The following is a 15,469-nucleotide window of genomic DNA, read 5'->3' on the forward strand; positions in this document are numbered from 1 at the left end:
TGGGCGCTCCAACTCAATTCCAGCACGGGCCCGTTGAGCCGAACTGGGTTCCGTGTACCAATTATTGGACCATCCGTGGCGATCAGGGGTGATGTTGCGTTGCTGAGGGTTCCTGCGTCGATCGGAGTCAACTGCGCGGGTCAGAGGGTCTCCGCGTCAAGGAGCGGGCCAATTTGATATGATGTATCTCTTTGGGGGCCTCCGGATCGGCCAGGGCATCCCGCCCTGCGTCGTCAGAATGACAGCCGAAAGACACACTGCGTTGGGACGGAGTAGCCCTTCAGGCCTTGACGGAGAGCAAAAATATGCGCCTCAGTGTTCTTTTTAAGAGAATCACTTTCCCTGAAAGAAATGAGGGGTCTCATAAGTGTTGAATACGCATGTCGAAATGAGTTCAAAACGAACAAGGCCATCCTATCTTTGCCTCGAAACATTCATTCTTTTGCAGAATCAACTTGTGAAGCAAATAACATCAAAAGATTGATGCCTGCGCACCCGTAGCCTCGGGAGTAAGAACAGTGATGGCCTGGGTTGCAGTTTCCGTAAAACCGAACGACGTTGGCTAATGCAAATAACGCCTGGCGGCGGGGGCCATGCCTGAGAGAATGACCATCGTAAAATGATGGTTGTAAATGTCTTTCAAAATTAATTCGTTCCGCTCCAAAATTAGACAGGGTGCATCTTTTTAACAACTTTGAGGCTGTCCGCTGGACAGATGAACAGTTGCGGCACATACAAAATATATATTTTACCTTTGCTCTTCCATTTTCAATACAAAATTCCAGCACCATTTCGCGATATGTAAAGACCAATCCGTTATCATCTTTCTAAAAATCACTCAGGTGAAAACGCCCGGACTATCTTTTAAATGTACGACTGAGTGCCTGAGCGTTCAAAAGTACTTTTTCTGGTGCGTCGTCATTTTTGTCCACCCGTTGGCCACGGCTTAGTGTTGGCCACGTCGCGGCCTACGGAGACTGTAACGTCTAACGTGGAGGGTTTTTGCTGTTAAGATTTGCGAGTGCGCATGCTCACAACTGCGTTACATAATTTATATCACTAACCGATTCTGACCGAATCCTGAAAATTTCCAAACAAATTTGGTTCAGCCACGTTAATCCAAATTGTTGACCCACTTCTATCTACAATCTACGCTCGTGGGATCCTTGGTATTTCTGTACAACCCATATAAGGTTCTGGCAAAGAATCTGATTTCTAAGCGTTTTAAAGAGTACACCAAATTGTTGTAAAATAAAAAGCACCTGCGATATATTTCATGCAGTCGTTTAATGCACATTTTCCTCAGGCTATTGACTGTAGAATTCGGGCTGAATTGATCTCGCAGAAGCTTTTGTCTTCTATTCCAGCTATGGAAAGAAAGAAAAAAATTAACGAAAAGCACGTCTTCATGAACAAAGGGGGCCGTATCCGCTGTCTTTTTGCGGGGAGGGTTTTCACTACTATTACATGTACTTTCATTGATTGAGCCGTAAGGTCGCGCAGACTTCCTCTTGTCCCAGCCATGGAAGCCCCCGCGAGCCGGGATGTTGGCAGCGGTGACACTTCCGCAACGACTTGATGACTTTCCTCCCGCCAACTCGATAGAAAACTATGCACCCTTGTTTCATGCAGCAAATGCAAAAGTGCGCTGTGAGGCCATAATAGCAGAAAGAAAATGTAATGCTAGACACCGCTCCCTGCTGTATGACATGCGCAGCCTCGTTCTATTTACATAACATTTCCCGGGCAGCAGCGCAGCTCATTGCCATTAGTATCCAGTAAGGCTTGGCAGGGGTATAGGATAGCAGCCCTCGGGGAGTGCCCCGAGCCGCCAGTCGTAGATAAGGTAGGGCATTACGTCGTTAGTCGTTTCCAGCGGCTCAAAGGGAGGACGTGGGATATACAGGACGCCTCCCTTGTCGGTCGGGAGCTAGGACCCGGCTGCCGCTCGCCCTCGCCCCAGGCCTGACCTCGGCTCGGTCCCATCAAAGGCCGCCGCTGATTGGCCAGAGGTCGAGGTCACGTGACTGTCACTGCGACCGCGGCGGGCGACCGCGGCGGGCGCGGCGAGCGACGCATGGCGCGGCCACGTCGCCCATCACAGCGTACATTAGGTCCGCGTGCACCCCGGTATAACATTGTTCCCCTCCCAAAGGAGTTTTCACCCCGAAAAAAACGAAACATTCTATTCATGTATATGGGCTCTCAACCATCGGAGTACCTTGCCCATAGCCCTGACATGGTATACGCCTATAATACAAAATCTTCAAAACGTGTCGGTCTCCTCCGCACCCGTGACGTCACTGGGACAAGACCCTTCCATTGAGGCCTCTACCAGCAGGGTAGTGACCGAGGCTGTGGTCCCTTGACCTTCGTGTACGTCTGGCTCGCCAATGGGATTAGCCACCGTCCAGCTAAACCCCGGTGGATCCGGCATCTTCCATAGTCGCTCAAAGTGAACGACCTTGTGCGCCCCAAACTTTCTTCCTTATTACGCGACACGTCATGTGCGGTAGCCGGTCAGCCAAAGAATATGCCCCAACCCAGCTTGATGAGAGTTTCGAGCATTGGCCTGTTATTCTCGCGGGATGTACAGCCACACTTTGTCACCCGGGCTCACGAGTGCTTGGGAGGGCTTTCCATCACACCTAAGCTTCATTGCCTCGGAAGCAATCCTGAGGTCGTTCCGCACATGGTGGTACACCTCGATAAGGCAACACTTTAGGGACCGTCCCAGCCAGTATGTCTAATTATGACTCATAAGAGTTCGTGATGGGCAGTCATATGGGGCCCATTACTGCTGCCCACTTCGGTCCCGTTTGAGCGTGTGATGGGCATCCAACTGCATATTCCGGCACCGTTTTGCTTTGATTATCTTCTGGGGGCATATCACTCGCCAGGTCCATCCGCAGGCGCAGTCCCCGGCCGGTCATAAGTTTTCCCAGGCGTGTGTCCCGTGGATTCATGCTCAGCTGACCTGTTTGACAAGTCCGGCATGGGAAGTTTTTCGTCCCAGAGATCGTGGTCACCTCCGCAGAACTTGACTGCTGCCCCAGTGTCCAGTTAAGCCATCCACTACCATCCCGTCGGACCATGGGTGCATTGGTGTTGTCCTAGTTTTCCGGATACGTAACAGGCTACAGTACTCCTGAAACACCGCACTTGCAAAGTTTCTTTCTTGGTCTGAGCGAAGCTGACTCGGCATGCCAAACCGCGCAAAAAATCCATTTACCAGTGCTTTAGCGGCTGTATTTGCTTCTTGGTTTAGAGCTGCATAGGCCCCAGCCATGAAGTGAAATAGTCCATGGCGTAAGGATGCACCTGTTCCGGACGACGTCATAGGTAAGGATAGGCCATTGGCCTGTGATGTCGATGGCCACCCTTTCCATGAGTGAGTCGACTCTGTATGTCTGCAGTGGTGCACATTGCGGCTTCTTGGGCTCCTTCCTTGCACAGCAGGCGTCACAGGCCCTGCACCACTCCGCCACGTCTTGCCGCATGCCGGCCCAGTAGAATCTCTGCTTGAGCTGTTTCAGCGTTTTCTTCGCGCCAAAATGTCCGCTTGTGATGGTATCATGCTTTTGTTTCAGTACCGAGTGCCGAGGATTCCGAGGTACAATGGTCAACCAGCGCGGACCAGGTCAGTCGACTGATTCCCATCGTCGCTGGAGGATTCCGCGACGCGAGGCGCGATAAGTGGCGTAAGCAGCGGGCACGTCGTCCATCATAGCGCACATGAACGCCGCGTTGTACTCTCCGGTATAACAAAATAAATTTGCTGGTTGCTGGTAATTGCAGACCTTTCATTACTCCTAGAGAAATAGTACAAAGTGAGTGAAAATACCGAAAGTGAGGGAAATAGCAGGTGACACCAGGTAGCATAAATCAAAGCAATATCATGGATTTTTCAGAAAAATGCAGAAAACAAATTCGTCACTTCACTGCGGCCGCGTGCGATCTATAGTCAGCACGTTTGTCAAGTGGAATGCGTGACGTTATGCGTGGTGACGGAGCATTCGATGTGTGGGATGAGCGGATTTTTTTCCATTTTGCTTTTCCTTCTTCCTTCACATTTTACTCCAGCCCACTCATTAGTTCTGGCTTACCGTCAACCATGATACACTACCTATCAAATGGTGTTTGAAAGTGGGGCTTCTGTTCCGGTATTACCATCATCTATCCCATCCGGATGTTGAAGACAGCCACACACCACACCAATCACACTCACCTTTTGATGGATACTCTTGGGACTTTTATTCCCTCCTTATCCATCTTCCGTCGCATTTCCCCCAAAATTAGAGACAGGTGCCGCCACCTCACCTCGCTTACTCGCTGCCGCAAGGACGTAACAAAGAAATCTCCAGCCTTTTAGTCGAAATGATTTTTAATTTCGTAGGGCTTTCTCCCCATGCTGCCCGCGTTTGATCTGTCGTCAGCACGTTTGTCAGCATCAATCACGGGCTAGTATTCGTCGCCCTACCTCACGACAAGAGAGCGCAGTCACTTGGCTTGTGACGTCACGCACCGGCTAACGGATGATGCGATGATGCCAGGGTATTTGTCAGCCCGTCAGCATGGGGAGAAAGTGCTACTAGAGTAAAAAATCAACCCGACAAGGAAGCGAAAGCCTGATTTGGTAGGTTTTGCGTTGGCGAGCACGTTAGGTGGGATGGCGGGCACTTGTCTAATTTTGGTAGAAATGCGACGTAAGATAGATAGGGAGGGAATTGGAATGTCAGGAGCAGCCATGAGTGGCAGTGATTGGTGTGGTGCGTGGTTGCATTCCTCAGTAAATTAATGACGCTATAAGTAAACGCTGACAATGAGAGGGAGGAAAATGAAATGAACTGGAATTGAGAAGAAGCACTCAACATACGGATAGGATAGATGATGGTTATACCGGAACAGAAGCCACACTTCCAAACACCACCTAATACGTAACGTGAAATAGTCGGCAGTATGCCAGAGTTAGTGTGTGGTCTGTAGTATAAGGTAAAGGAAGAAGGGAAGGCACAGTTAAAAAACTGTCCCGTCAGCCCACACATCGAACGCTTCGTCGGCACGTATGACGTCACGCATGCCCGCTGACAAACGTCCTGACGACAAATTGAAGGCGGCCAGGCTGACAAAAAACCCTGACATTATCTGTTGCATTATCGTCAGCCGGCACGTGACGTCACAACACACTTGACTCTGTGGTGACGTGACGTGAGGTAGAGCGAATACTGAGTTGTGATTGGTGGTGATAAACGTGCTGACAACAGATCGAGCACGGTCTGGATACTTCGGTAATGGCGCGGAAGAGGCGTTGACGCACCAGGCACAAGAAATGTGCAAACTGGTGTAAACATGCGGCATTTTGTGGGCATGCCAGGGTTGTAGCGTAGTGGATGTAGACCCGTCAATCGATGAGAAGGTTGGTAGTCATCCCTCATTTTGTGCACTTATGTGAGGCACACGATTTTGTATGATGGCATCCTTTGCTGCACTGGGATTGTACTGTGGCCGTCCACGTGGAAATCTTCAGGCCAGGCTGTAACAAAGCATGTTACGCCATGTTTATGTTAAAGGTTACCTCAGAAAAATCTTAGTTCCTGTATAAGTTGAGTATGTATGCATTGGGATTGATGGCAGAAGTGTGGCAACGTGGGCTTTAGATTGGCGCGGTGTGTGCCTAAACTGAAATTGTTGTTGGAATATTGTTAGCCAGTTATGTTTGGCATAAACATACTTCCCAGTCTGGGCTGATGGTATTCATCTGCATATAAATTTGATTATCATCATTGACTAGAATTGGCTGACCATGATGCCAGCCAGACCTGGAACTTAAAATCAGTAAAATTAATAAACTTGCCACTGTTTGTAATTTGTGTAATTTCAATGGCAGTATTGAGAAAGCAATTAGATTATTTGCAAGCCTTTGATCATGACAAGATTGTATGCCCATGGAGTCAGTGTCATAACCAGGTCATTGCCTGTCCGAAGAGAGCTTAAGTGGAGAATATGGAGCTATGTAAGTCATGGGATCCTTCCTTGTGGTTATACTGCTCCTGTTTGGTATTCAACATACTCTTTTGGCTCAGGATTTTATGTTCAAGACTTACAGGCTGTGTGTGCTGTTTCTTAAGCCCTACAGGCATCAGGAACAGCCAACATGTGTTTTGGAGGCCCTGTGTCCAGGCAGCCCCTGCCATCTCACAGTGTGTGTGGTCCAAAGTCTTCCTCCCCTGTCTGTACCACCTTGCTTGGTTTTGCTGCCTATTCAGTATTTGACTAAGGTCATGGTATCTTAAGTTTGAGGTCAGCATTGAAAAAAGATGGCATTGACAGTATTTTGCCAATTGCTAGAATTACTTCATGTCAGACATTTATTGCTTTATTGATTGTAGCTGTCACATTTGTGTATATGATGTTGGATTCACCCCATTAAGTGCTGCTCATGTCTGACACCATTTTTTTAAACCTCAAAGGGGCAAATGCATGGCTCACACACAACAATAATGCATGCATGGCAGCCTGCATATGTCAGGCACAATTTTCCCAGGATAGGTGACAGTTTTCTCCCCTGTCAATATTCATCCTTTGATGCTGAGACACATGGTGGCTGAGGTCTAAACCTGCTTAAATAGAAAGTTTTTGATTTCTTTGTGCATTACAAATTGCATTACCTTCTCTTCTGATCAAATGTGGAGATGAAATGTTGGTGATGATGCAATGTGCCAGAAATAGGATGCTTGATCAAATATCTTTGATGGAAGTGTCTTCAAAATACTACAGTATAGCTTGATTACACTATGTTTCTTGTTCCCAAAATTTGATGGGGGCATGGTGTGTGGTTGCAATGGCAGTCTGTCAGCAGCTTGACTGGCCAGGCCATGCATTCAGCCATGCTGCTGGAGCTACAACAATTATAGTTAGCATATTGACATTTAGACTTTCTCAAACTCTGGTGTTGTTTATGATAATGTTAGCATTATCAAACATGATTAATCTCTCTATATGAATTACAACTAACAGTATTATTACCCAGGTCATTCAGCTGATAGCATGGGAACATGTGTAGGATTAACACACACAAGTGACTGCTCTTCTATTTGGTTATTTGATGTTTTATTGACCTACTGATGTATTAACAATGCCTCCTTTGCAGTTATTGTAGAGCTGTGACAGGGTATGCTTGCTGTCTACCAGATATCTGGCTTTTATCAGATATCTGGCTTTTATCGCACAATGGCCAGCAAAACCCTTGCTTGGGCTGGAGCTTCCCGAGGTAGTTTCCAGGCTAGAAGTTTTTGCTCCAACTCGGCTGGCTGAGTCATGGGACAACGTTGGACTTCTGATTGAGCCATCGCCCCCCAAAATGGTTCAGGTAATGTATTACAGCAAGTTTCCTTTGCCTATTTTGCCTTCTTACCATCTAATGATATTTATGTTTTGTTGGTCTTCCATTATTCATTTTGTGCTGTGACTGGGAGCACATTGATAGTCATGTACACTAGGGCATCTCAGAGTAACAAGTTTGGGGAAAGGATGGTTGCTCTGGGCTAGTCTGGTCCTCCAATCTGAGGTAAATACTTCTTGTCAAAAGTCATGCATATTCGTGGGGTGCGGAATGGGCTTAAAGGTGTCTGGTTTTAAGTCATTTTTGCTCTGAGAGGAGCAGTGAGACATTAGCAAAATAAGATATTTACATCGATTTGAACGTTTGAAACAGAGCCCTTGGCGATTGTATACCATAGCCCACACAATTTGACCATAATATCTAGCTAGTGTGTCACATGATTAAGCGGGAATAAGACTCCAGGGAAGGAGAGACAGCAATGCTTAAATGTGAAAACATTTTAAACAGAGTCAAGATAGGTGTTTAACGAGTCTTTCTTGCATTATTAACTCAATGGGGTGTGTAATTGTGATGTGAGATCGGTTGAGCTCATTTTGACCTGATATAACCTCACCTTTACATTTTCATTCTCTGTTTTACCTCGACTAAGAGAAAACAGAACGTCGAATCATGTAAGATCAAAATTTTTTTGTGAAAGCGATGCTGACATTCCATCATTACCGCATCAGAAAATTGTCATGAACACATCTTGTATTGTACGTCACTACACGTTGAAAGGTGTCCAGTGTGTCCGCTTTGGAACAGCTGTTCTGTCGTCAGTGGGCTTTCACCTCATGCAGAAGTCCCTGCAGCTGATTGCCGCCGGCTGCTGCACGTTAGCGAACATTTAAATCATTGACACCATCTCTTGGCAGAACCATTTGAAACGGTAGCACACCGCTCCAGATCACGAACGGACAATGGATGGGCTACTCATTCATCGGCTGGCCTGCTTAGCCACCGGCTAGCTTCGATTTGAACGAGTTGGTACACCAGCCAATGGGACCCATTTACCAGATCTGTTAGATCTGTGTCTCGTTTGGCCAACGGTGCAGCATTTCTAAAATCATTCGCCACAGGCGAAGGCAGCAGTGCCGAAGCCATGGCTGCCCAGTCATTATCGTTAACGTCACCCGAAACCAGACGGAAGGCGGCCGTCTCGGGACTCAAGGTCAAGTGGCCGTGCACACGACGGCCAGAGCTGCTCCAGCCACAGCTCGTTAACCGTCCGGTGTTGCGGCAGGTTCTGGTGCAGCCTCAGGCGGCCGTCTCAGGACTCAAGGTCAAGTGGCCGTGCACACGACGGCCAGAGCTGCTCCAGCCACAGCTCGTTAACCGTCCGGTGCTGCGGCAGGTGCTGGTGCAGCCTCAGGTCTTTAGCAGGGGCGTCAGCGGACAGTGTACCCGTGTGTCAGGCTGCGTCGGCGTCCGCTGACGGCCCTGGAAAGGACCCGAAGCCACGCCAGGACCTGCTGCACTACCGGACGGTTGGCAAGCCCGGGGCTGCTGCATCGTTGGCAGCGATGCATCTCCTTTTGGCCTATTTGAAGCCCGAGATGGTCGTGCTCCGTCTGGTTCCGGGTGACTCGGCGATAATGGAAAAACAGCCGTAGGTTTGACACTGTCGTTTATGCCGGTGGCGATGATTTGGAGATGTTGCGCCATTCATCGGCTTGCAGGTATATTTGTTAGGTCTGATAGATGCGCCCTTTTGGCTGATATGCCAGCTTATTGGGGTCAGAGCTGGCCAGTGGCCGAACAAGGCTTTTGAAGAGTGGTGTGCCAAAAACGTCTATCCATTTTATCTTCATTTTTCAGAGGTGTACACAACTTACACATAATACCGCAGAGAGAGGTGTGTCAATGATTGATTTTTTGTAGCCAGTCTAGCCGTTAACAAGGCTCAGAAGGTGGAAGACCCCCGGCAGATGAGCGTCTTGATACGTGCATGAGGTACACTACGCTGTTGAATCAGGTACAATATAAGATTTGTTCACAACAATCTATTACGCAGTATTGGTGTGACGCCAAGGTTTGCTCGGTAGGTACCGCCATTTTTGTTTGACATCGCTTGACGCTTTCGTCTCTGAGAGGGCGAGCAGAGGACAGAAATGTCAAAGTGAGGTCAGAAGTCAGGCAAGCGTTCGAGTCGACGTTTTGATCCATGTTTATAAAACCTTAGTGCCCCCCCCCCCCCCCCCCCCCCAGAGAGCAAAAGTGACTTGAAAAAGCGCACTCCTAAACATACATGAATTCAGACAGAATGGCACTACTGACCTTACCTTGAATGAGAGAACCAGACTAGCCGTGTAAGAGACTTAGGTTTTGGGTTAGTTTAGTCTAGTTAGAGGTAAGCCTTGAGTAACTATACTTCTCCCAGAAGAGTGCCATTTTGGAACACCCTGCTGGATGTGCATACCAATGACTGTAAACAGCGTGATGTGGTGACGACGTCTTTGGACTTGCACCTGTCAGTCAGTCAGAGGTCACGATCGCTCGAGGATACGCGCGCCACCACGGCTGCCTGCACGTAGCGTGGACATGGCATCTAGAAAGGCCTCCCTGACGCCTCGTGGCCAATTTCAAGGCCGTCGCGTGTCGCCCAGTGTGCTGTGAAACACTGTCTTAGTATCGGAACACTTATATGGCCAACAGACGGTGATGTTGACCAATGATCTGACGGAGGACGTCATGTCCGAGGCTGTGGAGAAGAAGGTGGACCTCATTCTCAGCTACCACCCTCCAATCTTCCGTGCGCTGAAGCGACTCGCCTTCTCCAAGACGTGGAAGGTAGGCACCATACCTCACGGAAGACTGTGGCTGATGAGTGTGTTGTATGAGGTACGCACTGGATGGTCCGGCTCCTGCAGGATTTCATGCAACGACGCATCGGGTCCAACGACGTCTCAGATGGTGACTGTGGCCCCCGCTCCTGCGGCGGGTGCATGTCCACTGGCGTATGCAGGCACCGCTTCCTCAGAGGTGCCCTGTGCCCGAAGGACGTTCGTCCAGCGCACGTATACAGCACACAATGAAATGCCCCAAGTCCGTATGTACCTAAAGCGATGGCCGTGGTTTGCCTCAGCTGTGGTGTCGCACTGCGCGGGCTGATGTGTCCGCCTGGCTGCGGTGTCGTACTGGCGCGGGCTGATGTGTCCGCCTGGCTGCGGTGTCGTACTGCGCGGGCCGGCGTGTCCGCCTGGCTGTGGTGTACTGCGCGGGCCAACGTGTGCTCCGGTGCCCGGCCGCAGGAGAGGATCGCCGTCACGTGCCTCGAGAACCGGATAGCCGTGTACTCGCCTCATACCTGCTACGACGCGCTCAACGGCGGCGTCAACGACTGGCTGTGCGAGGCGTTCGGTGAGACGCGTTCACCGGGGAGGTGCCGCCGGCTTGCGCCCCCCCCCCCCCCCCGTTCGATGACGCGCGCTGACCGACGGAGGCGCCGCCTGCTGTCCCCCCCCCCTTCCCATGTCGATCCCCGCCCATCGGACGTCCTCCAGTAACGGGTGGCTGATGGCTTTCCTAACGCCCGGCTGATGGTTTCGTAGATTCGTCAACTTTGAGCGCAGCTGGGGGTGGGCTGCTCTGTCACTGGGCGGAATGTTGAAATTAGGAACGAGCGTAATCTGTCGGAAGTTGACGCCATGGCCAGCATGATATCATGAAGCGAAATCCTTCCTGTCTGCTGATTGTTCCATTAATAGCATTCTTGCAAAAAGGAATAGCTGCACCGTTCCAGGTCACTCTGTCAGATCATGTTTGTTGTTAAATCATCTTTGGCCTTCACGGGTAGCCCTTAAAGTTAAAACGGTCTTTTCGACGTGTGCGCGTAGTATGCACAGGAACATGACAAGTATGAACTACTAGTGCATCACTCCTGTCCAACCCTAGGTATGTGGTACAGACATGATTTACAGTGTCAAGTCGCAACATCTGTGTGCAATATTGGACTGAGCTCCAACTGCGTTGGAACGCTACTGACGTTCAGCGATGGCCGAGTGTGTGAGCAGTTCCGGACTCAGGGCTTTGACGTGACCCGCGACCTGAGTCGTGACCCTGGACCTGAATTGTGACCTCAACCGTGACTTGAGCCATGATCCGTGATCTGAGCCGTGACCCTTGACCTGACCCGGGTGCCGTGATCTGATCCGTGAATCGTGACCCTTGACCTGAGCCGTTGCCCGTGGGCTGAGCCGTGACCTGAGCCGTGACCCGTTACCCGTGAGCTGATCAGTGATCTGAGCCATGACCTGACCCGTGGTCCGTGACCCGAGCCGTGACCCGTGACCTGAGCCGTGCCCTGTCGTGTTGTCAGGCCGCGCCCGCGTGACGCCGCTGACGCCCAGCCTGGGTGCCGAGCCGCCGCTGCAGGTGCTGGTCCCTCTGCCGCCGGGCCCCGTCCGCCAGCTGGACTGGGTTGACGACCTACACGAGCTGTGCCGCCAGCTGCCAGGCGCCTCCGTCGAGGCCAGGTACGCTGGGCGCCGCTCCTCTGTGCTCGTCCCCTCCCCCCCCCCCCCCCCCCCACCTTCCCGCAGGGAAGAGCTGCTGTCGAACGATGGGATTGTACGTGCTGGACTCACTGAAGGCCGAAAGGTTCATATCCCGTTGAGAGCAGTGAGCTGCTTGAGGATGGTGATCTGCACAGGTGCCCTAGCACTGCATTCGAACCATTCTTTCTGTCGAAAAGTGTACTGCTGTACGGTGCACAGATTGCTGCTGTACGGTGTACAGAGCATTGCCATGGCGCCTAAAGGGGATGGGCTACCGCAAGCAAGGTGTCTATGGTTGAAGTATGTGAAACGTTGTGGCACGCTTTCGTGATTTACGTGGCATGTTTCTTTTTGACAAAAAAATCGTTACGCCGTAATAATTCTGCAAAGCGCGGGTTTGGTAATGCCCCAAAGAGGAAGTTAGTATCTTTTGGTGGTACGATCATTATTATGGCCGACCGGGGATGGCCGTGCCGCAGCATTGTGTGGCAAGTAAAACCCTCCGCATTCCTGTCTGGTGAAAGGGCGGAGGTAAAATTATCCGCTTAACTGGAGGGTACAAATCGGGTGGTGGATTTAGGGGTGCACGCAACAAGCTATTCTTAGCAGGTACTGTAACACACAGCCACACGCAAACCACTCGGTATGAAAAAACGGTGTTACGTGTTGTACTGTCACTATGGCCGAGTTTGGGTCCAATTGGGATTAAATGTGGAACGGGGATATAAAATACGCGAGAGAGCTTCAAGGCTACGAAGTAATTTGGAGTACTAGTAAGTAGTTACCAAAGTTTGCGTAAACCAAAAACTTACATATCAAAAGTAGATTTGTGGCATTTCGACACGTGTAGTAATGTCCGACTTAGATAAGGCAGTAGTAACAGCCTCATTCCTCTGAGAAAAACCAGGAGAATGGAAATAAAGGTGATATGGGTGTCTAGGGAGTGCCGCTCCCGGTGTTAGCACTATATCGCTGCTCCGGGCTGTTATCCGAGGAATGAGGCTGTTGCTACTGTCTCATCTATGTGAATAACCTTCCTCGCAAATGCACTTGACAACTTACATCATGAACGGCTTTTTGCAGTTGACGTTTCCTTTCAGGAAATTGCATGCCGAACATCACCCTACCTACTCATTGATAGCTTCAGTATCACGATTTTTGCAAAATTCCGAAGACTTCTCCGTGACCGTTGATCCAGCGGATTTCATTGACAATCTGGCAGCGCAAGAAAGCCCCACAGACAATTCGCGCTGCAGTTTAAAGGGATGGAGGAGGGGGCGCCACCTGTTGTGGACTGCGCCAGCGGCCACCCGACGCGGCCCGGGCCGGTCCGATGTATGCAGTCTCTCCTGCACTTGTCTTTCCCTGCGCGCCTGTTGCCGGACGTGACTGGCGCCGCCGCCGGCCGACAGGTACCAGGACGTGGTGGGCGACGTGGCGCACGCTGGGCAGCCCGCTGTCAGAGGGGCCGCAGCCGCGTCTCCAGCTGGTGGTGACAACGCCGCGCGCTCACCTGGCGGCCGTGTCGGCCCTGCTGGCGGCCGCCGGCGTCCAGCCCGGCTGTCGGGTCACCGCGGCGGAGAAGGTGCGCTCGGGTGCCGCCGGCGGCCGCGGCCACGGCCCTCCGTCGCTGGCGGCTGCGGCCACGGCCCTCCGTCGCTGGCGGCCGCGGCCACGGTCCTCCGGTCGCTGGCGTCCGCGACCACGGTCCTCCGTCGCTGGCGTCCGTCGGCACGGCCCTCCGTCGCTGGCGGCCGCGGCCACGGCCCTCCGTCGCTGGCGTCCGCGGCCACGGCCTCCGTCGCTGGCATCCGCGGCCACTGCCCTCCGTCGCTGGCGGCCGCGGGCCACGGCCCTGTGTCGCCGGCGGCGTTCGCCCCTCCGGCGGCGTTGCTCAGGACGGACAGCTGGGGCTCCGTGGCCAGCGAGCTGGCGGGGTATCCGACCGCGCCCGCCCACACAGCCGTGTCTGTCAGTGCGGGTCCCTGCGTGTTGCTTGCCCAGCCGGCAAGTCAGGGGGTCTGTCATTGTCGGACGGGCAGCCCGTGGCGGAGATTACAGCTGGGAACAGCAGAACGGTGTCTCGTATGGGGTCCGTGTAGCTTGGGTTGGTTAGACTGTACTGTCCCGGCCTCAGTGAACGTTGCCCGCAGTTACGATAGTGCTGCTGTTGGTATCGAATGGTAATTCTGCATTAGCTCTCTCTCCCGGACAATAAAGGCCTGCAGGTGGTCCTGGGCCCTGCGCCATGTGTGGACCCCCGCTCAAGACCCGTGCGCCTAAGGTGACCTCGGCCCCCGCGCTGTGTACCTGACCTGTAGTCCTGGCGCGGCTGGCCCCGTCCCCGCGTCAGCGGTGCGGCCCGTCGGCCACCGGGACGGCGGTCTGACTGGCACGCATGACGTGAGACCTGAGACCTGAGTCCTGCTGCGCCAGGTACCGGAGCCGGGCCGCGGCGCCGGCCGGCTGGCCGAGCTGGACACCAGCTGACGCTGACACAGGCCGTCGACGCCGTCAAGGCGCACCTGGGCCTGCAGCACGTGCGGCTGGCGGAGGCCGTCGGCAAGCCGAGCGGTGAGCTGCCGGCGCGCTGCAGAGGGGGCGGTCTGGTGCGCTGCCGAGGGAGCGAGTGGGCCGGGCGGTCTGGCGCGCTGCCGAAGGAGCTAGTGGGCCGGGGCGGTAGGCGCGCTGCCGAGGGAGCGAGTGGGCCGGGGCGGTAGGCGCGCTGCAGAGTGGGTGGTCTGGCGCGCTGCAGAGGGAGCGGCTGGGCCGGGGCGGTCTGGCGCGCTGCATAGGGAGTGGATCGGCTGGGCGGTCTGGCGCACTGCAGAGGGAGTGGATGGGCCGGGGGGTAGGCGCGCTGCAGAGAGGAGTGGATGGGCCGAGGTGGTCTGGCGCGCTGCCGAGGGAGCGAGTGGGCGAGGTGTTCTGGCGCGCTGCCGAGGGAGCGAGTGGGCCGAGGCGGTCTGGCGCGCTGCAGAGGGAGGGATGGGCCGAGGTGGTCTGGGGCGCTGCCGAGGGAGCGAGTGGGCCGAGGCGGTCTGGCGCGCTCCCGGGGGCGAGTGGGCCGAGGCGGTCTGGCGCGCTGCCGAGGGAGCGAGTGGGCGGGCCGAGGCGGTCTGGCGCACTGCAGAGGGGGCGAGTGGGCCGAGGCGGTCTGGCGCGCTGCCGAGGGAGCGAGTGGGCGAGGCGGTCGGGCGCGCTGCCGAGGGAGTGGGGCCAAGGTGGTCTGGCGCGCTGCAGAGGGGGCGCGTGGGGGGCCGGCGGTCTAGCGTGGCTGAGGGGGCGGGTGGGCCGGGCGGTCTAGCGCGCTGCCGAGGGAGCGAGTGGGCCGGGGCGGTCTAGCGCGCTGCAGAGGGGGGCAGGTGGGCCCGGGCGGTCTGGCGTGCTGCAGAGGGAGCGGGTGGGCCAGGCCTGGTCTGGCGCGCTTCAGAGGGGGCGGATGGGCCGGGGCGGTCTAGCGCGCTGCTGAGGGAGCGGGTGGGCCGGGGAGGTCTGGCGTGCTGCAGAGGGAGCGGGTGGGCCGGGCGTGGTCTGGCGCGCTTCAGAGGGAGCAGGTGGGCCGGGGGCGGTTTGGTGCGTGTGCGAGGGG

The 15,469-nt window shown here is 53.7% G+C and overlaps 1 protein-coding gene across 1 annotated transcript; it reads left to right on the forward strand.

Moving 5' to 3' along the window:
* Positions 1-7,252: 7,252 nt before the first annotated feature.
* LOC119111570 (NIF3-like protein 1) lies at positions 7,253-14,597 on the forward strand (the record flags this gene model as incomplete). The annotated part of the gene is made up of 6 exons (XM_037235380.1): positions 7,253-7,369; positions 10,037-10,171; positions 10,633-10,741; positions 11,700-11,856; positions 13,290-13,335; positions 14,379-14,597. Coding segments are annotated over 6 exons (783 nt in total), but the record flags the coding sequence as incomplete, so codon positions are not given.
* Between the last annotated feature and the right edge of the window lie 872 nt (positions 14,598-15,469).

The sequence above is a fragment of the Pollicipes pollicipes genome, unplaced genomic scaffold, assembly GCF_011947565.3.
Source record: "Pollicipes pollicipes isolate AB1234 unplaced genomic scaffold, Ppol_2.1 Scaffold_7261;HRSCAF=8764_pilon_pilon_pilon, whole genome shotgun sequence".
NCBI classification, from domain to species: domain Eukaryota; kingdom Metazoa; phylum Arthropoda; class Thecostraca; order Pollicipedomorpha; family Pollicipedidae; genus Pollicipes; species Pollicipes pollicipes.